We start from the raw sequence: 26,773 nt of genomic DNA on the forward strand, positions 1-26,773 counted from the left end.
AAGAGCTGTGGCATTGCATTAACCCAGGGGACGAAGCTTCAGATAGTAATGGATTGCCTAATGTGGGTGAAATAAATTTTTCCTCTGTACATTTCCTTTAAATGAGAACAAGCCAACGCCTTTTTTTTTTTTTTAAGAAAATATGGCCATTTCCTATTTCCACAAAGTGAAGTCTACATGAACAGTCTATCCTTTTTTCCATAAAGTCAATTCGGGAGTGAACAGCGTTCATTCAAGGCTGCCTCGCAAAACACAATGTAAGGCAGAAAAGGGAATTGTAAGGCCTCTGGTAATGTGTGTCTCAGTAGCATAATTGAAGCGATTGTCTGCCCAGAGGTATCCAAACTTCACAGATAACCGCACCGCTTCGTCTTTACATTCTCTGGATTTTTAATATCCAGGTTAATCAGATCTCTGAGGAAGGGAATATGGTTGAGTAGTTGCCAACTTTAGATGAGTGTCATTTTTACTAGTTACTTTCAGTGTACAAACAGCCTTTCTTTAATCAGCAGCTTTTGAAAGAGTTGTATATATGGCTTCAAGCCAAATCTCTGAAATGGTCAAACTGCAGAGGGGACAGTGGTTACAGGAAGCTAGAAAACAGGAAAAAGGAAGCTATAGATACCTATGCATTGGAATGCACACTCAGTGATCTACGAATTAAATCTACCAATTGTTAAAGGGGTGGACAAAATATTAGAAACACCTTTCATTTAACACAATACAATTCAACAGCACCACAAACTACAGCCGCCAAAGTGACCAGTAAGTTGAACTTCTCTAAAACAGTTAAAACTAAAAGTGAAACATTAAAACCTTCCCAAAAGGTATCTGGATCTGTTGCAGGACTACAATGTTGTTAGTGGACCCAATGAACTGGCAACTGGGTGCTGAAAACATTAAAAACAAAGTCCACAGGATAAAACAATATATTATACCATTATCAGGTCAGGGGCACTTTTCTTGTGCGAAATCTCTCCTTTTAAAAAAAACAAATGTTGCTCTGTGCGTTTTTTGATTGCTAAGATGTTCTCACAATTCCCTCTGCAATTTGACGCCTGTAGAATATGTGCCTGTTGAACTGATTGTCAATGCACTGTGACATTCACTCAACGCAGTCTGTTTGATCTTGTGGTGTGGTTGAGCAATATTGCACGCTTCCCCTTACATTTGAGCCCATAATTGGTCCATTGCAGTCAGCTCTGTATATGCCTATTAGAGGGACAAATAAACATCGTTTGAATGAATAAATCACAAACTTTTACCCATTTCAGAAACAAATGGCAAACAGCATAAAGAACTGTGTTCCTACTTCTGACAGCATATTGTACAGAATTTACAATTTGCAGATTATTCTTCCTCTAAAAGGCGCAGCAGAACAGAGAAAAGAGACCTTAACCTAAGGAGGATTATCTATGAGCACATTCAACGCCTCATTTACAGCTTAGGGATAACCAGAGAGAAGCCATATCCCAAATTTCCAAAATAGATAATAACAAACATACAATATATGACACAAGATATCAGTTCTGTTGATACTATTATGGTGATCTGCAAGGTAAAATAATAAAAATACAATACTGTGCCAGGCAAAGTTTGAGTTTTGGCTGCTGCAACTTAAGTTTGAAGAAAAAAAAAACACAATATAGCTAAGATAATCATAAAACACATTTTGTTCACAAAATCAATACATTTTAAAATATCTATAATCTTAAATAACAATAATTATCATCATCAATCAATAAAGTGTATCCTGAATGAGGCGGTGTTTACCCCCAGAGTAAAGAAGACACTTAAAACTGGTCTTCAGTGGACCAGATACCAGATCTGCACTGTAATATAACAATTATGTACAAGCCTTGTTAAGGCATTCAACTACATACGTACACAATCTATTCCATTTTTTACACATTAGACCCTTTCTCTTCATGTACAGCATATCATTCTATACTGTTTACTTTGGCACATTAACCGTACAGTAGTAGCAGTTTTTTCCCTAAAGCTGAGTCATACATTACTGGTTCAGGAGGGTACAGCAGCGCACTATGGTGAGATGTGGTGAAATACTATATAAAATCCCAGCAACAGTTTCAGCTGCAACCGTAGTTAAAGGGTAATCTCGCAGTTCGCTTCATGTGATACTCGGATGGTTCTTTGGTCTGAGGGACGACTAGAAAACAAGCAAAACTGGACTGTATGGTTTGGTGAAACGCTATGTAGTCATTGCTGTTTGTAAATGCTAGTAATAGATCAAATAATTTCTTGTTGGCTTACAGCACCGCCAAACATTTTTATATGTTGATAACTGATGATGCTTTTCTTTTAAAAAAAATGCCAATTTTGGCCAAATGATTGTGTCTTTATTTGGTCACAACAACAAAAGAAACCCATTCAATCCAGTTTTATGCTATTCTTCGTCTGCTCCCAGACGTGAACATACCTTGATTATCACATAAAAAGGACAAAAGCTTTAAAACTATTCTGCACAAAGTTGATCTCTATAGTAATTGTGCTTGCAGTGGCCACAGCAGTCAGTTACAGTGCAGTATCAGCACTTGGACCTGATACAGGCTGTCTGTAACCACTTTGTGTTGTTGCATGGGGGTGCTTGTATGTGTAACCGTCTCCGATCTAAAAGCCTTTTGTAAGAGGAAAAACTGACCTTGTATTCAAGACTGATAAATATTTACTAAACAGTAGAAACAGTCTACATTCCTACAATATAAGTATATGTCTACTTGTGTGCATGTTCCCGTTTCAGGAAGATGCTTCTTGAAATGCCTGTTGAGTTGTGTGTGTTTTATAATAAATATAGCCATAGCCCCTGTCTATAAATATTGTGTGTGGAGTGTGACTGGCATTAGTTTTTATAAAGAGTGGTTTTTTAGCACCTAATGTTTTCATTGTTATATTTACCCATCTGGTGCAAGCCAACTGTTTTTCACTCTTTGCATTTTATCTTTGTCATGAGTCTCTTCCTCAGCACTGTATTTTTAAGTCACTCTACCGAAGCTACTCTCACATCGTCTCCAGAATCTCATTTGGGGCTGAGGATGCCTGGGTCCAGCTTGGTGCTGCTGCTGCGGCCCCAGCAGCTTGCTGTGATGCTCATGCTGCGCTGTGTTGCTCCCTGGCTGTGGCCGTGAGCGCAATCCAGCCGTTCCCGCTCCAGCCGCTCGCCGTCTGATTGGCTCTGTGTGCGCTCTGGTCTGTTGTGGATGTTGCCCGTTGGGGAGCTGGGGGCCGGCTGGGAGGAGATGGTGCGCAGCAGGTGGTTCCTCTTCCTCAGGAAGTCGCTGTTTGCACCCAAGCCAAAGCTGCCTTTACGTAGCACCATGCGTGCACTGCTGGACTTAGCTGGCCGAGAACGGTGGTTGTACTCCAGCAGGGACAAATGGGCCGCGTATCCCTCTGTGATGAACTGTTGAGAGGAACAGACCAAAGACATATTATAAACTGTAGAGAATAAGGAGAATTTTTACATTTTGGTTCAGTTAATTGATATTTCTTTTAGTTAGCTGAACGAGTCGCAGTATTCAAACTGATCAGTATTAAATGTTAAATAATCAAATATTACCTGGCACTGGCTCTGCATCTTTTTGGAGGGTCTACCGACGATGTATATTTGTAAGGGAGGGAGGCCAATAGCGGTGTAGACAGAGATGTCTTTGGTTGATCCGTAGCCAGCGAAAATCTTCAGGTGAGCCTGGAATCAAATGGACAAGAGCACTGTTTGGCAATGTGCATTTTTCTTAACTACTGAGTTTATATTTCACTAATACCCTGTCAGCATTGTTGTTTTTATTTTCACAACTAAAACTGTACTCCTTTTTCATTCCACAAAGATCAAGACTACACATTACACTACTAAAACTGCACATAGACCCCCCCTCAATTCTCCCAGTCTGACCTCTGTCAGGGACTTGAGGAAGTTGGCCTTGTGTCTGAGCGGGTCGTGGACCAGGCCGTCGCAGAAGGAGACAATGCCATGAGGGAAGTTGTGCTGAGACAACCAAGCCACAACCCGCTGCTTCTGCATGTCTGGTCTTCCTGTCACATAGATGATCAAAAAGCCTAAATCCTGCCAGTGCCTGCAAGGAGGAGAATACAGGAGAACAAAGACATAAATAACAATGCTACACACTAATGTGCTTCAGTCTGAAAGAGAAAACAGAAGAGCAGCTAGGTACCTGACAACATCCACGGCTCCTGCCCGCACTTTGGGATCACTGCCCATGATTGACACACTGGCAGCAAATGACCCGTCAATGCTGAATACCACAAACTCTGTGCCACGTGGAATAACTGTCAGGTAGCTGTCTGCAAATGTGTGGTCGCCCCTGGACAATGAAAAGAACAACAAGAGAGTAAGAAAACATGGAAAACAAAGATAATCTGAGATTTCTCAGATAGCATGGTTCATATTCAACTAATATATGGCTGTACTCTATTTAGCTGCTCTGGTTTCTGGGTCCTGGTATTGTTCATGCTGGCCCACTCTCACACTGTCATGGCTTTGTGGAACAGAGCCATCATTAATGTTATAGTGTACTGCAGGGATGAGTCCTAAAACCTGGAAATTAATTAGCATTTTTGCACATCCAGTTCCCTGAACTCAAAGTGACTGGGTTTTCGGTTTGGTGCCTGAAATAAGATCTGTGCTTAACACAAGCTTAAGAGATATAAATGAGACTACAGTGGTTGTCAGTGACATTAAACACTGAACACAGAGACATATATATCCACTAGTACACCGTTACAGCCTTGTTGTGTTTATAATTGCGCTGTTACAAATTATTCTATCTGAAAAGTTCCAACTTGTAGATTTTAATTACACTTTTTAATGACAGGTTGGACATTTAGTGATGGTGACCGCATTGATTGCATTTACACCTAAAAAAATCATTAAAGTGGTTCATCTGTGAAGATAAGTATCATAAAACTTTATTTGTCGCAGAGCTTATTTTCTGCAAATAATCAAAGTCCAAAGGGAAAATCCCATGGCTGTGTGTCAAAGGAACCAGGGCGATGCTACTTTCCTGGTTGGCCTACAAAAATACGTCAGCACTTTATTAGTAGCAACTGTGACTTCCTAGAAGTCAAAATGTCCGCTGTGAAAATGGCCTACTAAGAAAGGTAAAACTAATCTCACCTGACAACCATTTTGACTGGGTAGACTCCGATGCCCAGACGTTTGTCCTCTGGGATGACAAAAGACACACGGCCGCTGCTGTTGGTCACTTCTGTGCTGAAGTACACCCATTCTCCTGATGGAGGCTGGGTCATAATGTGGAGGTCAACCTGCACAGGATTACACAACCTTGAGCACAAATTACACAAGCACTACTAACAGCAGTCGATGTTCTCACTTGTGATGGAAAATGAGAGATCACCTTCTCCCCGGCCAAAGTGACCATGTCCAGAGGGCCGTACATGAAGCGACCCGTCATGACCTGCTGGGAGTCTTCTGTGAACACTGCGTCATTTACACGGTGGTTGGCTGTCACGTTCTGTCAAAGGAGTGAAAGAAACATACATGCTGAAATGTAGTTTTGTCCATTCTATTAAACAAAAGTTGTTTTTTCTATGTACGATGACATTAATGGATAAGCATAAGGTCCAAGACAAAGAAGTAATTCAGGATTATGTGAGTCACTAAAGTCCCTCAACACAGCTTTTGGAGATCTGATGCCTACCCTGATCTTCACATGAGTCCTCTTGCGGAGCCACTTCTCTCTGGGTTTGGAGGGCGTGAATTCAGACACTTCTTTCCCATCCAGCTCCAGGATGCTAGAGTTTTCATGCCTCATGACCTACGGGAGACATTTCAATGAGGACTCATAACCTGCTGGTCACACATTAACAGGCCATAAAGAGTGGTGCGTATGCTAATGTTGACTCACCTGTCTAAGAAGAAAAGACACAACATCAGTAGACTCCCAGTATGATGCGTGGAAGAGGTGTGGTAAAGCCACAGTGGGGAAAGCTGTCAGAGCATCGGGGCAGTAGAGGGCAAAGTCCAGCCGCTTTGTACCCCACCAACGTGCTGCCACTGCGATGGGAATGGAGTGAATAGGGAGCAGATATGTAAGTTGAAACTGTAAGAATCAGCGTGAGGTATGTGATGCCACGCAAAGGTGCAACACCCCTGAAGCCAAATAATAATAAAGACTATTTTAGTCTTAAACCATAATTATCACCGATCCCAGCAGTTCTTCAGCTAGAAGAAGGAAATCAGGAGTTTACAATTGTTATTAACAGAAAAATCAAGCGCTGAAATTCAAGTGCAGAAGGAAGGAAAAGATTGTTAGAACTGATACATGATTGTATGAGCAATTGAAAATGGTTATTCATGTTAGTATGGGTGTAAAAAAAGATTATTGATTTTGGAAAGAAGAGGCAAGGTCTGGATTTATACATTATTGAAGTGATCGATTTGAATCTGTACGAATAAATTTGGAAAAAATATAAATAAAGGGAAGAATAAAAAGAGGCTTTCTGAAAGAGCAGCATTGAGTTTTGGGGTTTTGACACAGTATAGAACAGCACACAGAAAAGAGCTGTAGCCTCACGTTGATTTCAGAAGTCCCCTCCCTTAGAATAATACCTTGCTCCACTTCAGCCTGGGAGTCCAGTGAGACCAGATCAGATATAGCACAGTCCAGCCCAGCTGACAGGCAGTTCTCGTACTGGCCAATGGGACTTAGACCTTCACTAGTCTCTGCCTCACCGTCCAGCTCAGCCACTAGATCTGCATCACGAGATCCTGTGGCCTGGCCAGTCACTGCTTTCTTACGGGACTTAGGAGGACTTTTCAGGAAGAATTTGTTTTGTGATGATAGGGCAAGTTGGGACAAAAGGCTGAACTTTTTGTATTGGTTATTTTGGCATGATTTTGCTATGGGGAGAAAACAAAGAGAAAGGGATCATATGAAAAACGGTTGCAATGGTTGGTATCTAACAGTTTATGACAGTTTAAACAGTATGAAGAGTGATGTTGGTATGCATCCGGTGTCAGTAAGCTGCTTTAAACGAAACTGTGAATGTCAAAGCTGAAAAACAATTGTTAGTGCGGTAACAGTTAAGGCAGAAGGTCAGGGTGAGGCTGTTGAACGTCCTCTGTTGCTCTGGTGTCATAATTAGTTTGTGTGTATCTCCAGAGTTGTACTGTAGGCGCTAAAACAGCAGTGTACAGAACAATAACGTGAGGTAACAAAAGTGAAATAGGGAGGGAGGGGGGGCTTTGGAGGACAATCGCACATAAAACACAACAGAATACTGGTCATCTCAGCAAACATTGCACTAGGGAGTGGACAATGCAGGAATGGCTGAGGGAGGCAGGTGTCTACATGCATTGCAACATTAGATAAATGCAGCACTCGTTCATTGCATTTACATTTAGACAGTGGATAAGAGTAAGACAGACAGTGAAAAGTGGCGCTAAACTTGCACTTCTTCAGGACTCTGCTTGCTCAATTTCAATAAGAGATAGAGAAAAAACTTTGGGGGAAAAGCAGCGGGGTATATTCATGTCTATCTGGCTTACTAGACGCTCCAGCTGGAGTGCAGGGTGTGTGTAAAGTCAGAGTAACGGGGTTGAGAGAGAGAAGATGAAGGAGGAGAGTCGGAAAAAGGAACGGAAAGACAGAAATATAGAGAAAAGTTAGACTGAAAGAAAGAAGAGAAAGGTGGAGAATAACTGGACCAGTGTTTGTGTGAGTGGAAGAAAGAGAGAGAGAGAGAGGCTTGTTGGTGTTGAGAACACTTACTGTTGGCTATGTTGGTGGCAGTGTAACTGTCTGCCATTCCTGAGACCTGGCTCGCAATGCTGACCTCACTGGCCCTCCGCTGGCCCCGGGAGAGGGGGCCCGTTACGGGGGATGAGGGGTACGAACTGTCCATGAAGACACCACCATGAGACTGAACAACATCCGCTATTGAGCCGAAACAAGGAGATCCCATTAGACAGAGACACAGGTAAGGGGGAACTCACAGTGACGGGGGGGAGGGAGACATGGATTAGGGATGGCAGGAGAGAAATGTGACGGCAGGCACCATGGTTTCAGAGGACATGTGAAACCAAAAGGTGGCCACATGGCGGCCAGGGTCAGATTTCTTTAACCGACCAAGTGGAAACACAGGCTTATGAGTACATAAAACACTTAGTGTATGTACAATCACAAAAATCCACATCGGTTACAGTCACACCCATGTGTTGATATCTCTTCCAGAGGTGATTTTTTTTCTCTATTAACAAAATAATATGTTAAAGTCTTTTGTCTTTGTAGACATAATGCAATAGTGCTGGAGATTTTATAAAATCAGATGACCTCTGACCATTATCACAAGGAGAAAGATAAGGAACACTATATTCAGAATGTATAGATAGAGCTCCACATACAGTACACTATGCAAACACAACACAACAGCACAATCTTCACATTAAAACGTCTGAAATTCAGACAATAGTAGAAATACCCTCAGTTGACATCAATAATCTTATATTATGGAAATGATGCAGACACAATAAAACCTTAAAAACTTAAAAACCACAGCACAAACACAAATGCTTGTGTCCTCCAAACACTGAATGTGACATGAATATGTGATTATGGCAACGACAAAAAGTAACACCACAAGAGATGCTTATCAGATTTTCCAAAGTATTTCCATAGCAAGTTGTAACAATTTCATACTACTTCTATGTCCAACCAGAAATGGTGGCCAAGAATTCAACCAGGAAATAAAACTGTTTATAGAAAGTAATTGAGATAGAAGACTAGATGCTACAAGAAAAGGTATACAAGCATATATACTGGTCTATCAATGTATTTTTGTCTGGATTTATCAGAAATATGACTGCAGCTCTTGACTCTTAAAACAGCAGCAATGGGAATACTCAGACAGGACACACTGTAGGTATAAATCTGAGCATCTTGGACATGACAGCAATAAGGATGGAACACGAGGAAACACAGTGAATGGGGGTGAGGACGGATGCAGGTGAATGGGAGAGGCTACACACACTCCATAGTGGCGGGTGTGGCTTTGAGGTAGCCCTCCTGCCAGTTTAGCACAGGCACAGGGATGCAGGTCTCACTGATGGTCTCCTGACAGCGAAAGGACAGGGGAGGCCCGCTGTCAAGTAGCAGCTGAGTGTTGCTCTGGACTGTCTCCACTACAGAGGGAGGTGGAGGGGCAGAAGGGGCAGAGGTCAGGGGGGAGGAGGTTTGGAGGTAGAGAGCCACGTACGCAGATATGGGGACAGGAGGCCGAGAGAGGAAGAAAGAAAGAAGACAAGGAAGACATAAAAACATATGAAGCAAGAACAACTGAACATGAGACAAGACAGCAGAGTCAAGCCCTTAGTCGAGCCCACTTCTTTCAGTCATATATATGTCGCATAACTCTCAGATTGTCAATGTCCTAGAATCAAGTCATAAAATCTTTTGCACTTTCTTAACTCAGAATTATCTTGAATGTGTCTTCAAAACTTTATCAGTACTGAAAACTTGTGTGTGTGTTACACAAGGCTGACCTGAGGAGAATAAGTTCATTTGATAAAAACTATAACTTTTAGGACTCTGACACAACAAAACCCTAGTCTGAAGCCCTAAAATATCTTGTACAGCTTATTAAACCTTATGTTGCTGGCTGATAAGCCCCAGAAAAAAATCTCTCTGCTCATTAGATACCATACTCATTTCTATGTTGTTCTCGTTCATACATAGATATTTGTATAAAAAGTGTAGTTTGAGGCTCTAAGGGTTACTCCACTATAATGACCAATCGAAACAGAAACCACCAGCAGGACTATGACCACATTTAGATGAATAAACTGCTTCACAAAAGACGCTGAAGCACAAACAGTAGAAAAATGTTTCATTTTTCTTTGAGACAATGTTTACTCTGTGTGTAAAGGAACTGACAGCGTGATACTAAGATGTCTTTAAGGCATGTGTTGTCTATGGCATGCACCCATGGGAAACCAGACAGTAGGTTACAATCAGTGTCTGTAGTGTCAGCTGATGTTAGCCATTTGTGTCTGTGCACGTGAATCCAAGTCAGAACTACATAAAGTATTCTAAGCTGTAATTCATGATTGGATATTAACTGAATTGATATTAATGAAGCTTTCATACAACATCAGTGCAGAGGGCTCACCCAGTAGGGCAGAGTTTCCGTCTCCCAGGGGAAAGCGTTGGTATCGGGGCACATTGAAGGGAGGCAGAAGATGAAATTTCCTCTCCAGCAGAGGCTCCAAACGGGAGGCTGAGGGATCAGCTGGGTGGAACAGGTTATAGACCTGCTGACAGGCAGGCCGCAGCTGGGCCACTAGGGGGAGAAATCGAACCAAAGATGTGAGAGATGAGAAGAGAAGAATCTATGGGCCCCTTCCCCTCGGATAACATATAAAACATATGACGTTTACTAGCATTTAAGTCTTGGTAATGAATGAAATTATGTATGTATGTATGTATGTGGGTATGACCTCTACATCTCCACCTGAGGTAAACCTTTTGCACTTTTGCAGACTGAAAAGTTATTTTTTACTCTTGCATAATGTCTCATATGCAACAAAAACTACTAATTACTATCACTGATTACATTATAACGAGCACTGCAGTCCAAAATAGCTTACCATCCAGCATAGGAATGACAGTCTTTCTCAGGGCGAGTACCAAGCCCAGAGGAGAGCCAAACAGGAAAAAGTCAGACACCTCAAAGTCAAACTTCCCCAGGGAGCCTCCATCCAGCATAGTGCTGCTGCTCGACCTGCGTGAGGCCGCATCGTTCCGCAAGACACTGGAGTGTAAGCTGGAAGGACAGAGCAGAACCAAAAATACATAAAAGATGGACTGACATCTTTTTCTTTGTTTCCACGGTAAGGATCTTTGTCATCCCACACTCAACAAACCTGGTCAGGAAGGCCTGGTGTTGTTTTATTGTGTCCAATTCGTAGGTGGAGGAGTCGCTCCTCTTGCGTGGCAGTTGTCTCTTGGTGTCGTCACCAGCACCGGCACGAGGGATGTCGATGTTACTGCGACTGAGGTGGCGGCTGCCCTCCAGGGTCGGAGAGGCTGACCCGTGCCCGCTGTTGACAATGATGCCAGGAGAGAGGAGGTCCTGGTCCTGCAAGGTTGATTAATGGAACATTTGTTATGAAAACTTAAAGGCACTTTAGAAAGAGTCCATAAATGTTAATATGATGGAAGAAAAAGGTTTACATTGCATAAATTATAGTTGCAGGGGGTATTTTCAGAAGCTAATTGAATTTCTGATGTAATTGTATTTATGTTTGATGCAGGTGTCAGAGTTAACAACGTTATTTTATGAGGAGTTTAAACATATTAAATTTTTTACTCATGTATTGACTTCTCTGAATATTCTGTCTCTTACCTGTACACTAACGACACTTCCCCTGCGACTGCTGTTCTGGCTTTCATTAACTGTCTGATTGCTACTGCACAGAGCATCAAATCCCAAGATTCCTCCCACGCAGTCCCCAATGAGGCATACCTAGAGAGGTCAAAGGACAGACATGAAACAAATAATCCTATTTTTTAGATCAATCCTTCAGGTTTACCTAAAATGTTGGTTCACCCACTCCAACACAGAATGATAACAAAAACACAAAGTCAATTAATAAGGAGAACAACTACAAGTACATATTGTTGGTATCTGAGAATTCAACAGTACTGACTTGGCCGGAGAACGCTGCTCCATCCAGAGACTTTAAGAAGTCTGCATACACCTGGTTGGCTCTGACGATGACAGTGGTCATGGCCTCCTGGTACTGTGGAGAAGAGGTGGCCAGGAGCGGGAGAGCTGCCAGGGGGATGTGGTCCTGGCTGCTGGACAGACAGCTCTCATCGTAGCTGTATGGGCTCAGGCTGTGCAAAGGAACACAAACCAATTATGAACATATTTTAAAGATTAAGGCAGTCCACAGAGGAGTGTGAAGAAATAAACACAGGAAGAGGGGGGCGATGGTCATGAGCTGCACCTGGATCTTTTCCACCAAAAGCAAACAGCAATCACAGTCAATAAACAAAAACCTTCAATCATTACCCACGATTCTTTCAGCATGCAGAAAAATGTGTGCATGTGTGTCCTCTTACTTGGACACCAGGGAGAAGGCCTCGGCACAGATGGCAGGGCAGGGTACCAAGCGGATGGCGATGCGTCCCAGCGCAGCAGGGTAGTGAACACGCATGACTGTGTCAAAAGCCGTACTAATCGTGTTGACATCGGCCTGCTTGCTGGTCTGGTCCCCGCCACCTGTGTCCAGGATGTTCCCTCCGTGCAGAACCAAGATCAGCACATGGATCTTGGAAGGCTGCAGACGCTGCTGGGACAAGTTTTCCTGAGAACAGAAAATTAATTTTAAAAAAAGGGTGATGGATGGGGATGATGGGGAAAAGCTCCTGGAGCATGTTCTATAAATTATATATTTATTTATGAAAACATCCTTTTTATCAACACATCCAAAGACAACATGCTACTGAGTGGGAAGAATCACAGATAAACAATAATGCCTTAGCTATTGTGCATCAAATTGTTTTGTTTTGTCAGTTTTGTGAGTCATATCTGTGTCCATCTCTTCAAACGTGGACCACACAACAAAATGTTGGTACAAACTTCTTTTCACAACCAGAGTGGGGTGGAGAACCATGAAGGGAAACAGAACAGAGCCAACCTACACTCCACCTGGACAACTGTTCAACTAACAGCAAACAACAACAACAATGCTTCCTGAGGACAAGTCACAATAAACTGAACAACAAAATGTGTAGTTTTGTCTTTTAAAGTCTGATACAAAACATTTTCAAAGAAGCACTACATGTACACTCAACGCCACAGCTGCAAGTACATGGGAGTTGAACAGAGGGTGGTGAGGTTGAAGAGTACACATAAATTTGGGTTTGGGCAACGGCGGGAAAAGGGGCAGGGGCAGTGAGTACTGGGTTTGTTCAGAGGGATCGGGAGTCCATGTGGAGCTACTGTAGCCCACAGTGTACTTGTTTACTTACTGACTGGTGCCTTGTTACCGTGATGGTGGGAATGGGAGAGCTATCGGCTTGGCCGCTAACAGAGCCACGCATCTGAACACAAGAGGACAGAGAGGCTCAGGGACAAACATCCCTTCTCTTATCTTTCATACCTGTAATGGCTGATGCAAATGGCTATGTTTATTCAAATAAAATCAAGTTAAACAAAAGCCTTTGGGTCCTGAAGGGCATTTTCTGCAAATGTTTCCTCAGGAATAATTATTTCAGACATGGCTCTGCATCAGTGAAGGATGGTTAGGGTCGTGTTTTCTTTAGATACACATCCACTGTCAGATACGTACCTCATCTAGTCTTTCCTCACTGGTTGCTCGTTCATAATCCACTGTCATTTCCTTGAACAGTTCACCTGCAAACACACATACGTTCTTAAAATCAAGAGCTGAGGCAGTGCGACTGTCCATGATGAAGTGTTCATGGTCTTCATCATACCAGGAGTCTCTTCTGGGTCTGCAGCTTCAATCTTGTCCATTAGGTCATTGGAGTTCCACTTGGTGATTTCCTTTGGGATGACCTCCTCGTTGTCTGAGAGATCCTCTGCAAGGGTGACAAAAGATAAATCATGAACAACTATAGTTCCATTCAATTTTATTTGTATAGCGGCAATCATAACAGAAGTTATCTCTAGACCGTACTCCGTATAAAATGATTTACAGAGATCCAACAATTTCCACCATGAGCAAGCACCTGGCAACAGTGGCAATGAAAAACATCCTTTTAAGAGGCAGAAACCTTGAACAGACCCCAGCTGTAGGTGGGCAGCTGTTGACCGATATAGTCGATTGTGTCATTCACAGATTTGTCATTACACCAACAATATAACCTAGTTTCTAGATATTAACAAGGTTGTGTAAGTTACATTTGCTTATTCATAATGAAAACAGTTGACTAACCTGAAGTAACCTTGTCAAGGTTTCCCACAACATATTGTCATATAAATCACTAAACAGATATAATTTATCACTTCTTGATGTAAAGCACATGATATTTTGCAGTCTCAAATGCCAAGCAGAGCTGGAGGACAGTGGACAAGAAGTGGTGTGGTGTTACTGCCATGATGGATTTTTTTAAAAGATAAATATTTACTAAACAATTACCTACTGAGTAGAGGTTATTGTGTTTATGTTTAATTTATATAAACATATTGATGGATTGTGTTATCCATCCACTGATATTAATCTGTGACTTAAAAAGGAAGGCTCAGGATCTGAAAGAGTATATCCAGTTTTATCCCATAATTCCTCTCCTGGGACATTTTTGTTACAGTGCCAGCGTCTTCGTTTCTGAGAAACAGGCAGCCACCTCCTGTTCACTTCAGTTTGTGATAGCAAACTGAAAATCTAATCCAAAATCAAAAGTAACATAGTAGTTAACTATAAAAAATAACAAAATTTTGTTGAAGAAATTGAAGTCCTTTTATTTCACTGTACTGCTTTTCAACGTAAAGTGGTAAGTTGTAGCAAGTTCCTCAGAAACACAAACAGCGGAGTGCCTTTCCTTTATTTCTCAGGCCACCAAGCTGTTAAATGCTCACAATGACCCAACTGATTATTATTATTATTATATATTATATTATTATTTCCCATTTAACTACTGGGGGCTGATGACGATGGTTTCAGTGATGGCTTAACATACTCTAGGTTTTCTGTTGTCACTTGATGTATATTCATGTATTTTATATATTGTTTGTGTGCCTACGTCTGTGTGTGTGTTCTATGTTTTACCTGGTTACAAGGTAGATTTCCCCACAGGAACAATAAAGCTGACGTTGAAGAGTTAAAAAAACATTTTTGTGCATCAAATTGTTGATTGATCCAAAGAAAAGCCTTGAAAAGTGTATGAGTCTCCAAGAGGTGACGTGTCATGTACACAGTTCAACAACAGGTGACTTTTTCCTGCCTTGCTTTTAAAGTTATTTCTCAGTTGCTTCAGTTTCCTTCATTCATGAACACGTACAGCAACGCAGTCTTAAACTGGGTAAACATTAAGGTGTGCAGGTAAAGAAGTATCTTTATTTCATCAGTAGGCTTTACCAAACTCAATAAATACATTTCTATTCCAGCTTCATTTGCAAGCTGTATAGTAGCCTCCATTTTGAAGAATAAGTTGTCCAATACTAGCTTTAGACAAGTTGTGTAGATTTAAACTCTTAATTAATAAGCCATGGTAAACCAGACACACTGAATGTGCTATCTATTATATCTTATAACATTTCCTCCTGCACAAAAAAACATCTTTGCAACAGAGAAATTGGGGACATAACAGTTAAAAATAAACTTGGACTTGCATCTCAAGTGTTTGTATTACATGATTACTGCAAGAGGACCATGACCACAAACACACTTTAAAGATAGAAATCTAATATCAGAGGCAATCTGAGCCAAGTCAGTCTGTTTCCATATTTAATTTGAGTGCCGCCATCATGTGATTCCTCCGGGCACCAAAGCACGCACTTATGTTCATTTACACTGCTTCTCAAGTTCATTTTGATACACCGAGCACATTTATTTACCACACTGAAATAACTGCTTATTCTATAAGGTCACCTCTGCAGTGTAAATCATAAATATACGGAGACTGGCACAACTTTAATCGCCGCATTAACAGCCACTGAGACAGAAGGTAATTTATGACGTTATAAGTCACAGTCACAAGTTTAATCATTCATTTAATAAAACGTAATGCGCTTTCATTTCAGGCACCCAATATACAATAATTAATCTATAAGAACATGAATACTGCAACACAAAATAAATTATTGGATGTCAACACAATTCAGTCTAATGATTTCCAGTGGAAACTAAAGACTGCAGCTAAACCAGCATCAATGTAATAAATGACAGCATGATTTTATTCTTGTTTCACAATTTCACCACTCAAACACTGGTGAATTATTGGGGGGGGGGGGTGTCATTTATTGCCTGAACATGTTATGAATTGTAAAGGGATTGTGTGTGTGTGTGTGTGTGTGTGTGTGTATAAACGATGATGCAGGAGCTGGAGTGTGTTGGTGAGAGGGAGACTGAGACGATTGTGATTTCTGAACTGGACGTCAGGATGAGACACCTGGCCCGTGTCCTCGGCCAAAGTCATCCAGCAGAGAGCGTGGGTTTTGCACCACACCCACCTATTTCAACTGCAGCCCCAAAGCATGCTGGGAATCTGGGAAGCTTAAGAACTGATCTGTGGTTAAAGAAATGCATGCAGAGTCAGGGGAGAAGGGAGCAAGCAGGTTTTCGGAAAACTGAACAAAATAAAACACATCTATTGATCTAACCATCGACTCCAATCCAAACAAAATACATATAAAGTGTGGTTACCATGAGCGTCGAAGAACTCTTCGTCCGAGCTGTCGTCTGAGTCTCGCGCTATGCTCTGCATCCTCCACTCTGAGATGCTGTGACGCGATGGGCTTACTGAAAGACCGCACATGAACACAAAATTCACTGTTATTTTGGGACATGTGTTTCAGCCTCTCTCTTTCCATTTTTAACACACACATACACACACACACACACACACACAAACACATACACACACACTCTATGACAAAGAAATATCTCCCCCGGCCCACACACACACACAGTGTTATATAAACATGCAACAGTCTCTGTGGTGCATTACTTCATCACAGATGGAGTGTTTGGTGGTCAAGGGGGTGTGTGAAAAGTAAAGCCCAATGTAACACAGACGAGCTACAAGCACATCGACAACCAAATGCCAGCTGAAGAAAATGGCGATAATAAAGCAGGCCTTGTCTATCACGTGTCTTCGGTCTATGCTTCATATATCATTAGTGCTGGGGTAGAGAGGGGGGAGTTGCTCTAAGGGGCATGCTGGTGAGAGGGGGGCACAGCTGTAGCTGTCAGCACACAGAAGGGAACAGCAGTGGTGGAAGGGAGGGTCACTGTGAAGAGCGTCAGCCTCCGCTGGTCTGTGATGTCAGCACTGCTGCTAAAAATAGCTCGGAGAGAATCACAGGGGGGAGTTACAGGGGTGAAACAAGGCACACTGGATGAGAGTCATCGTCCAGGTGGCAGCTACAGTGAGTGCAGCCTTGAAGTAGGGGTGACACTAGAGTTGGGTGTGTTCGGACATGTGGTTTGTGATGTCAAAGCTGCTGCTAAAAATAATCTAGGTGAGATCTACCGAGCTGTATGTGTGAGGTGAGGTAAGTTTGATAGTACAGCAAACATGGAGAAGTGAGTAAAAATAGTCAAGTAGAGTAAAAACATTCCAATTAGTCAGGCGCCGGACAAACTGTGGTACAAAAGCAGAGTCTGCATACTAAAAAGCTGCTCCCAAAGTGTCTGACTTTATTAACACCAACTTAACAAGTTGAGCTCAGAAATCTTCAATGGACTTTAATTCATTCAGCTTGGGAGCAACTTTCAGTGTGCACACACTGAACCACAGAAAACAATATATAGAAATGGTTGTCTATTGTATCTTCAAAAGGTGGCTGTAAAAATGTTTAGTTCGCTTCTTCTTTTTGAACTGTGGTTGCGGTCAACTTGACTTGTGTGGGTTGATGATGAATCTTTTTTAAATGTAGCCATTATGATACTTCCTGTGGAACAGTGGCCAGTGAACGGTGGTCTTCTATGAATATCTTGTTGTTCTAGGAATCTATTGTTATCCACATTAATTCAACCAGAGAGGTAGTTCTTTAGAACAAAGCAGGCTAATAACTTTTAACAGCCACCTCTCAAGTTTACACAGCGCTGAGTGTTTTAAATTCAGGAGGTTTATCACTTTATCTACATAGAAATAACAAACAAAAATTATATAAAACATAAAAAGCTACTTAGCTACTTTAGTTTTGCACAAGCTTGACACTTGACCTTGTTAAATTCTTCACATACTAGCTTCCAGTGTGGACAAATATCCCAACTGGCTGTGTTTACTGATGGAACAGTTTGACTTTGTTGATAGTCTACCTTAACCTTTAAAGTAGAGAGGTGGCAGACTGAATAAATAAGGCTTTAGGGCATGACGAGGTGTAAATATAGATGTGATAATGTGTGAAGGAAGGTGTATGGTTCAGGACAGTGCAGAGCTACAGTATAAGAGGCTGAGAATTGTATAGGTCAGAGCCATGAGAATACACAATGAATGTAGGTACCAGTGTCAGTCTCACACACTGTCATACACAGAGGTGACAGAGATTAATAGGTGGAGATGGCATGCTCCTCACCTCCTCTCTTGGATGAGCGGGAGGATCTGGATGAGGTGGACCACTGCTTTGTGAGTACACCTCGTGGCTGGAGAGTCTCTCCTCCTGAGCTGACAACCACCTCTTCAGCTTCAATGGAGCTGATTGCCTCTTTAACCTCTTGGTCTTTGTCCGGAGACGGAGCACCTCCGTTGGCTTCTGTGGCCTCCTCTGCCTGACTGAATTGGGCCATCTTTGTGGCCAGGGCCAGCTGGGTTTCCAGTTCCAGCTGACGGATGTCCTCCATGGTCAGACCGTACCACTCATCCTGCCAGCACCAGGCCTGCCGGTGGGCACGCACCATCACCTTTCTCAGTCCTACAGAGAGACAATGGCAAATAATTCACACATATATCTAAAAAGCTAAAGGTTCCTACATTTAAGTGTGGATTAAATAGCATTCCTGTCAAAATATGGTGTTAGTAACATCTGTGACTGCACTCACCAACATCATGGATGAAGCGTTCAATCTTAGATTGCATGCCCCAGTAGCGAAACTCCACCTTGCAGAGTTTGTAGGCACACATGATGGGGGTCTTCCCTGGGTTATTGTTGTAATCTTCTATCCAGTCGTCCTGCAGAGGACCCCTCTGGGTTTTCACTGACTTGTAGAGCCGTGTGTCTTCCTCTGCTTTGTACTCATGTGGAGGAATGGGATCTGTCACTATGTCGATTGGGTCTGCCAAAGATGGTTCAAATTTAGAAAGCAATGACTAGGAGCCAGGTGTTCAATGTATTGCATTAATGTTGTTTACACTCTGTGTCTTCAATATTATATCATGATGTATACTTATTTTATTTTATTAACTATAAGGTATTAGAAATTCTTGGAATTCTCATAATAACTCAAGTTCAGGCTGACAAACACTTAGAAGAATAAGTCATTGATTAAAAAGATTGCAATCAAAGCTGTAACTGGGTCACTACATGCCCTAAAAGCATTCATTTCTGAACAGCTTCATATTCAATAGGCATGCTACCAAACAGGAAAAAACATATGCAGTACCATTCAATTGCCACAAGTGGGCCTCACCTGCTCCTTATGTTTGAGACACAAGAGGAACGATATCCAGACACCATTAGACTAAAACTACTAATTCTAACCTGTCATCTTAAATAACAGTTGCAAGAAAGGGTAATTACTTGCTGTTCTATATAGCTACACTGCAGATAATGATTGACAATGACTTCTTTTTGCTGTCTCAAAATAAGAGCATGTATGCTGTGTGGTGGAAAGTTAAAGTAGCCTCATACACATAAGTTGATATCTGATTTATCTTGTTGTAATGGTTCCGGATTAACAATTAACATGGTCTCACCAATAGTCCTCTGCCTCTTCTCTGCTGCAGACATGTTGAACACATCTGCTTGGTTGCCTGTGTCGGGTTTGTAGTAGGTCTCAATGTCAATGGAGAACTTCTCAACAAAGGGACAGGTGTATCTGAAGGACAAGAAGCAGTAAAATCAAGAAAAATGGAACAGAACAACTGTCTCAGCAGAGCAAGAGTCTTTTATGGGGTGGCATCTGCCTTCATTAAGAGATTTAATTTTCAACTGAATGTCTCAAGATCAGATCTATTTTATTACAAGAGACAACACCCTCTCACTGCTGAGGATAGAAGACATGTGAGCCATGCCCATCTGTTGCATCTGAGGCGTCTGCAACAAAGCTGTCACTGGTTGAATGGATGTGTCAACAGGCACTTGCAGTCTATCAATATCCTGACAGTATAGTCAAGGGCACATCTCTTTTCAGCACCTTCATGTCTCTGTGTTTGTCAGGAACCACACAGACAAACACACCGACACCCTGAGAATGAGGGGCCATCAACATCTAACAGGCTGCTGGCCACACGCCGATATGATGGTCTGCTCTGTAATATTCTGACAAATTGACAACTCTGAGATCTTTATTTTTCTTTTGGGCTTTTACTTAGGGGCAGCAGCTAGACCAGGACTTCAGACTAGGCATCATCACACTCACCACTCATGGCTTTTAAACATATTACACTGAATAAAAGCGGGGCTTGAAAAATTATCTATCTTCTAATCCAGTGTGGGTTTGAATTTGTGTCTTCAAATGTGTGTATATCTACTAGCTGCAGCAGTTGAACACCCATGCATTTCTTTTATTAATATAACAAATTTATAGTGCAGCTTTGGCAGGATTTAATGCACTCTCACTCCTGCTCTGAAGGGGTGTGGAGTTGGCACTCCTGCAGTAGCAAACCTCACCTGGTGCGGGTGTAAGGGTAGGCGTTCCAAGACTCCTCTTCAACCCTCAGTGCTGCTTTGGGCAAGATGGAGCGGAACCAGCTGGGAATGTGCATGCCAATGTGGTAGACCTTGTGGGTGTACTGGCCCGTTCCACCCGGTCCATCTGTGTAGGGCTTATTTTCTAGGATCTCCACCCCGCTGCCTTCACCACAGCTCTCGTCCCTGCTCTTTTTCTGTAAGAGGAATAATCAAATGAAGTTGGAGGTGTTCATGTTTGCATAGTAGTGTGGTGTAAAAGGAGTGTTACATTTAAAAATATATATTCAAATCAAGCCTATACTTGAAACAGATGTTTAAAAAGGAACTGAAAAGGGCGCCTGGTTAGCTCAGTCGGTAGAGCTGGCGACCCATGTACTGAGGCTGAGTCCTTGCTTGCAGCGGCCCAGGGGTGTCGAACTGAGCCTGTGCCCTTTGCTCGTGCATCCCTCTCTCCTCTACCCCCCTTTCCTGGTCTATCTTCGGGCTGTCCCTATCAAAATAAAGGCAATAAAAAAAGCCAAAAAAGAATAAAGCTAAAAAAAAAAAAAAAAAATAAGGAACTACGAATTTAAAAAAATGAAATGCACAGTAGTAGATCGAAACTACGCACCAAAATAATAGCTTCCTAAAAAGCTTAGCCTCACTTCTGAATTTCAAACAGGAAGCCCTAAACCCAGCTTCATGGAGCCCACACCTCCCCATATTTTACATCCAGGTGCACAGAGGAAGACTGGCTGGGTGGGAGTCTGCAGAATGCAGTATAGTACTCCTCACAGCTAGGGACTAAAGCAAAACTCAAAGGTGACGCAAAGAATATTCTGATTTTTATGAAAATCAGTAAAATGGGAAACTTAAAGTTGCAGAGCATAGTTCAAGTTGCTGACATATATATAAAGACAGGAGCAAAGGAGCAAAATCATTAAAATGTCAGAGATAACTGATGCTACATCTCTATTTCCCTTATCGGCCTTGTTCAGTCTTTCCACATAAGTGGGCTGTGTGTGTGTGTGTGTGTGTTTTATGTTAAACGCAGTGTATTTAGTGTGCAACTGGGTGAATAGAGAGACAGAATCTCCAGTCAGTGCGGTTGGGAGAAGCGAGCAAGTAATCAGGAGTGGAAGGGAGGATGAGGTGTCCAGCGCTCCGGACCTCATTACCTCTGACAGGTCATTCATTAGCCACCCGCTCTGCTCTCAACAGCCCAGACACAGCTCCAAAGACACAGCGCAGACACCACAGCACCGTCAAACTGGTCATACACGTAAGCCAGAACCCAAGACACTTTATGTAAATGTCAGGTTTACAAGCACTATAAAAAATGTATGCAGAAGTAGACATACACAGATGTAAACAATAAATGTGTCTACACAGATTAACAATTTTAAGCAATTCATGTAAAGGAAAAGTTCATATCTTTCCACTTAATCAGTTGCTTTTCAATTAGACTGATCAGAATAAGGTTAGTGCATTATTGTGAGTACTATAATCCAGATAGATAGATAGATGGATGCAACGGTGGATTGTTTCCAGTTCACCAGGAAAAAGATTACAAAACACTGGCCAGTGCTCGGCTGTTCCCTTAGGGGAAAAAAAGGGAAGTGAGGGAGTAGATAACATGTTTAAAGTTAACACTGAATGTAAAATTAGATTCTTAATGAAAACAGCGGTGTGCTTTGTTTATTGGCCTACAGATGTAAACTGTACCTGTGGGGGAAAAGAAATTAAGAAATAGTTTTCAAGAGGCTCTGGAAGTGTGTCGACTACTTTCACAGGAGAGGGCGGGGGGCAGCCATCTACACTGCTCTAATGTAAAATCCTTTTTGGCTGAGAACACAAAGACAAAGTGCCGCTGTAAGTTCAAGTCCTGCCCTAAAACCTTTGCCACAAAGCTCTCTCTCTCTCTCTCCCCCACCTTCTCTCCCAAAAGCCATCAAACCCTTAAAAAAAAAGCTAGCATCAAAGCCTAATGTATATGTTTAGATCCAACTGCTCCGACAGGATGGGAGTCACATCCTGATTTTTTTTCTCTCGCCAACATGCTAGCAAAGCGTGTTTCCTGTTTGAGATGCTGCTTTTCACCTCGCTCCACGGATACAGTTGCTTAGTCAGACCATGATGGATGTGTGCGAATGAATGAGACACAGTGAGATCCTCTCATTTTTAATTTCTTGCACATTCCTCATTTGCTTCGTACACTACAGCAAATCCCTACGTGGCGATAATGAATTTATAATTATCTAGCAAATAAGAAGGCGGCGTTGTAAGGGCAAAGGAAAGAAGTGAGAGGAAAGATGGGGTGGGGCAAGGGCTGCTGAGGTGCAGATATGGCCAGGCTGTCCTAAGGCCCTGACTTCATCTATGAGGCTCACACAAGGGATGGATCGCAGGCAGGCAGGCCTACATGCTGCAGTTGCCCTGGTAACATACAGCAATGAAGCAAGGGTATCCACAGACACCAGCAAAATCTTTCTCTCTCTCTCTTCCTTCCACCCCCTCTCTCATTTCTTCCCCTCCCTCCTTCGCAGCCTCTCTTTTTATCCTCCATTTCCTCTTTTCATTTACTCCCTCTGTCGAACAAAACCTGACCACCGGCACGCTGCTGATGTCATGGTTGCCATAGTGACAGAAGCCTCACAGCAACAAGGCTGTGCAAAGAGGGTGAGGTCAGGGGGAAAGGTAACTATGGGTCACTAATGTAAGAATGTCCTCCTCCTCTTGATCTGTTTACATGCTTGAGACTGCACACATGAACTGTTTTTCTCACAGGACTAAGACTTTGTGTAAACCTGGTTGTGCATGTGTAATGTCTTTGCACAATGTCCTGTCTGGCATAATCCAACACAGGCCATGCAGAGGATCTGAGAGCAAGGCAGGTCAAAATTAATACCGCAGTGTGTGTGAAGTGTTTCACTTAATTAATAACTCCCCATAATACACTCTTCAAAACAGCGAAGGTGACAAAGAAATGATCAGGTGTGTGTAAATGTGGTGCAGAGACTAGTTTGTGCTGTCTTGAAACGTTTCTTGGCTTTGGGGCATGTCCGCTGAGTCATGTTCCCAACCATCTACAGCTCGACTGGATTACCTGTCTGTGTGGTACACTGGGGGGGGGGGNNGGGGGGGGGGGGGGGTTGAAGAAAAACAACAGACCAACAGACCGAAGGTTTTCAACTGAAAAGTTTGATACTCTTTTAGACACCAATAAACTCTTTATGGGCTTGTGTATTGACCATCTAACATTATTTGTGCAGACAGAACAGAAGAAAGAGAAGAAATGTCTGTACAATTATACAGTATTAGTTGATGTTTTCAGGAAATGTCAGAAACATTTTCAGACAAACTGTTTTTTTAGATTACATAGTAGAAGGAGACGCCCTCTGAGGAAATACAAGTGAACAAAGCTTAAACCACTGTACTGGCTTCCTATGTGTGTCAAAAAACTGATTACAATCTTACTACTTGTCCATAAAGCACTAAATAGTCTCAGGCCTAAATGCATCTCTGATTTACTTGTACAATACGAAACATCCAGACCCCTAAGGTCATCTGGAAAGGGTTTACTCAGTGATCAAAACCAAGCAAGGTGAAGCAGCACCTTTGAAACAAGCTTCCTGAATATCTGAGGTCTTCCAAAACTGTCAGCTCATTTAAATCAGGGCTTAAAACATTATTGTTTACTGCGGCTTTACAATAAATTAGATAAATAACTTATGTTTTGTTACTTCTGTAACAAATTATTTGCTTGTTTTCACTTTTTGTCATTAAATGCAATTTTAATCATCTATGATGTCTTAAATGTATTTCTGTCTAACCACTCTGAATTCCATTTTTTTGTTTGAAGGGTACTATATAATTAAAAGATGCCTTGCCTTGACTGTGTTGTAGTATTGTTATACCGGTGGGTGGATATTAATTAACATAAACACTCATGAAAGGCCTCTCTATGGGAAGTTCAACAGCTTGACGGCATGCTAAGGTTTCCTTACGCAAGGCCTAAATGTTTAAATTCTCCAATGGAGCTGTTCCCTGAGGGCTGATTACAACGCTGAATATTCCTCACACTTCTCATGATTCTTATTTTCCTGTTGAAAGCACTCATTATGTAATGTTCATTGACATGAACGTTACAGTAGAAGATTACTAAAGAGGCAAAACACACTGAATGTGGAAAAATGCCTCAACCTCAATCTGCTCATCAACAAACGTAAAACCACTTGGGATAAACATTACATAACCATGCAGCTTAAATCCCAACACATCTGCTGAATGTTGCTGAAATTTCTGACTGTTTAGGTAGCATGTGACGCAAACGATAAAACATTTCAACAGGAAAAATGCATCTAACCGTGTACAACATGTCTAAACAACAGTAACAATTTAATGCAGAAATTTTACGACAGTCTGAGTCATTGTGATCACTCTCCATGCCTCTTCTCTGCACTGCTGCTCACAGTGCACCTGGCAGTGCAACTGGATTAAATAAATCCTCTATGTTCACATGTCATATGAAAAGAAAATATGTTGCTACACAGGATAAGTAAGGCTGTATAAATCAGTCTGTCCTGCTCGGAGTTGTAAAGCCTTAAGCTCTTACACAGACCCTTAGTCTCCAGCTAAGGGCCTGGTTAGACTAATGAAACTGTATGACACAGAAAAAGCAGCGTGTCCATCTCCATCGGGGGAGTATGTGTGTGTGCACCGAGTTTGCAGTGAGAGCAGGGTGCACCCACCATCTTCCTGAATAAAAACATTCAGCATATGACGGGTGGAAACAACCAGCTTCAGAGAGTTTAAATTGGATAATCTATCGGCACACAAGCTCTCTTTGTTCCGTTACTCTATCGGCGTCAGACACCGTGTGACCAATCATTTCATAATTGGGCACACTGCGAAAGCACTCCAGAAAAATCCCTGTGTTAATGTATCTTCCTCTGGCTTCTGCATCACTTGGCCGTTTTCAGCCAGGTGTGTTGTGGGTGAAAATTTGGTCGGGAATATGGTGTTGTGACCTCACCTGGATCATATAGAGCTGGGCAATGCGGTACTCCTCCACACTCATGGGCATGGGGATGCGGTACTCCTTGATAAGCATGGTGAATCTTGGCGGTGGGGGGGAAAGGGGGATCGGGGAGAAGATTGACAAGGGAAGGGGGGAGGGAGGGGAAAGAGGAAGGGAGGGGAGAGGGGACAGGAGCGACTTGGGCTCCTATATGTGACTGTCAAATCACCAGCTGAAGTCCACATTGATGGTTCCCTGGTGGGAAAGAAAGAAAAATAAAAGCATTAGATCAATAAGCTGTGAATATTTTTAAAAATAAATACCTCAAGCACTCACACCAGTAGGGTTTTTTTATAGCCAAAATATGCAGTTACACTGTTGGTGGATCTCAAAAATACTTAATGTTTCTTCAAAAAGAAATCAGCTTCTTCCTGCAAACAAAAAATTCACGAGGGAAAGATAACAGCAGACTAATTCCAGAAGATTGCTCTATACCTAACCGCGGACAAAGATTCATTCTCGTGGCTCACACACGAGGATGAAGATCAGAGGAGAGCTGGAGTGTCATTCAGGACATATTCGCTCCAATGAAGTTACCTGTATGTCTGAGTCAAGCCTTAGCCTACAGACAAGCATCCAGCGTTGTGTCTCTATGCAGCGTCTCAGTTCCAAGTAAGGCACTTCCAGGACAAGCTTCGTTTCGTTATGACACAGGCCCAAGGCTCAGTGTGTGTGGTGTGTTGTTGTGATGTGTTGTGCTGTGTGTGTGTTGTGTTGGAGGTGTGTGTGTGTGTGCGTGTGTGTGTGTGTGCGTGTGTGTGTGTGTGTGTGTGTGGCGGGTGGCCGGAGTCTACACAGAGCACCCGTGCCTTGCCGACGGCCCCAGCAGCCACCCTGACTCTCCCAACCCTTCAGCGCCGTCACATGGGGGGCTCACTCAGCATAAGACGGATTACAGTTGAGAGGGGAGCATTACATAAGATTGTAAGAGCCCCCTGTGCATGATCGAGGTTTCACAAATAGCAGCCTTAGAATTGCACAAAGCATTGTTTTCAAACCACTGGGCAGATAGGGGTAGGTGTGGGCTATACATAACCAACGTGTGGGTGGCGTGAGTTGCAGAAGTCTGCTTTTGACCGCTAAGGGAAGAACAGCTCAAACAAGCCCCAAACAAGATCATGACTGTACGGACCGTCAGCTAGGGTGACACATTAACTGAAGAGGAGTGAATAC

General features: G+C 42.4%; 1 protein-coding gene across 6 annotated transcripts; it reads right to left on the minus strand.

The window, feature by feature from the left end:
• Positions 1-120: 120 nt before the first annotated feature.
• Positions 121-25,712, minus strand: LOC118325452 (membrane-associated phosphatidylinositol transfer protein 2-like). Of its 6 annotated transcripts, XM_035658149.1 has the most exons (26): positions 25,556-25,712; positions 20,521-20,735; positions 19,605-19,726; positions 18,731-18,964; positions 18,268-18,603; positions 16,391-16,486; positions 13,503-13,607; positions 13,355-13,419; positions 13,035-13,106; positions 12,123-12,367; positions 11,705-11,894; positions 11,401-11,520; positions 10,919-11,133; positions 10,643-10,818; positions 10,165-10,335; positions 9,026-9,178; positions 7,770-7,934; positions 6,608-6,898; positions 5,904-6,052; positions 5,697-5,813; positions 5,394-5,510; positions 5,153-5,301; positions 4,191-4,340; positions 3,911-4,091; positions 3,578-3,706; positions 121-3,421 (listed from the first exon to the last, which is right to left on the minus strand). In XM_035658149.1, exons 1-26 carry the CDS (start codon positions 25,631-25,633, stop codon positions 3,038-3,040), a joined length of 4,425 nt encoding a protein of 1,474 aa, XP_035514042.1. In that variant the 5' UTR covers positions 25,634-25,712; the 3' UTR covers positions 121-3,037. The 6 variants fall into 6 exon arrangements, with proteins under 6 accessions (XP_035514042.1, XP_035514038.1, XP_035514037.1 ...); XM_035658145.1 differs by lacking the exon at positions 13,035-13,106 and having other exon boundaries at positions 9,101-9,178; XM_035658144.1 differs by lacking the exon at positions 13,035-13,106.
• Between the last annotated feature and the right edge of the window lie 1,061 nt (positions 25,713-26,773).

Source organism: Morone saxatilis, unplaced genomic scaffold (genome assembly GCF_004916995.1).
Source record: "Morone saxatilis isolate NCDOM2014 unplaced genomic scaffold, NCSU_SB_2.0 Contig16, whole genome shotgun sequence".
NCBI classification, from domain to species: domain Eukaryota; kingdom Metazoa; phylum Chordata; class Actinopteri; family Moronidae; genus Morone; species Morone saxatilis.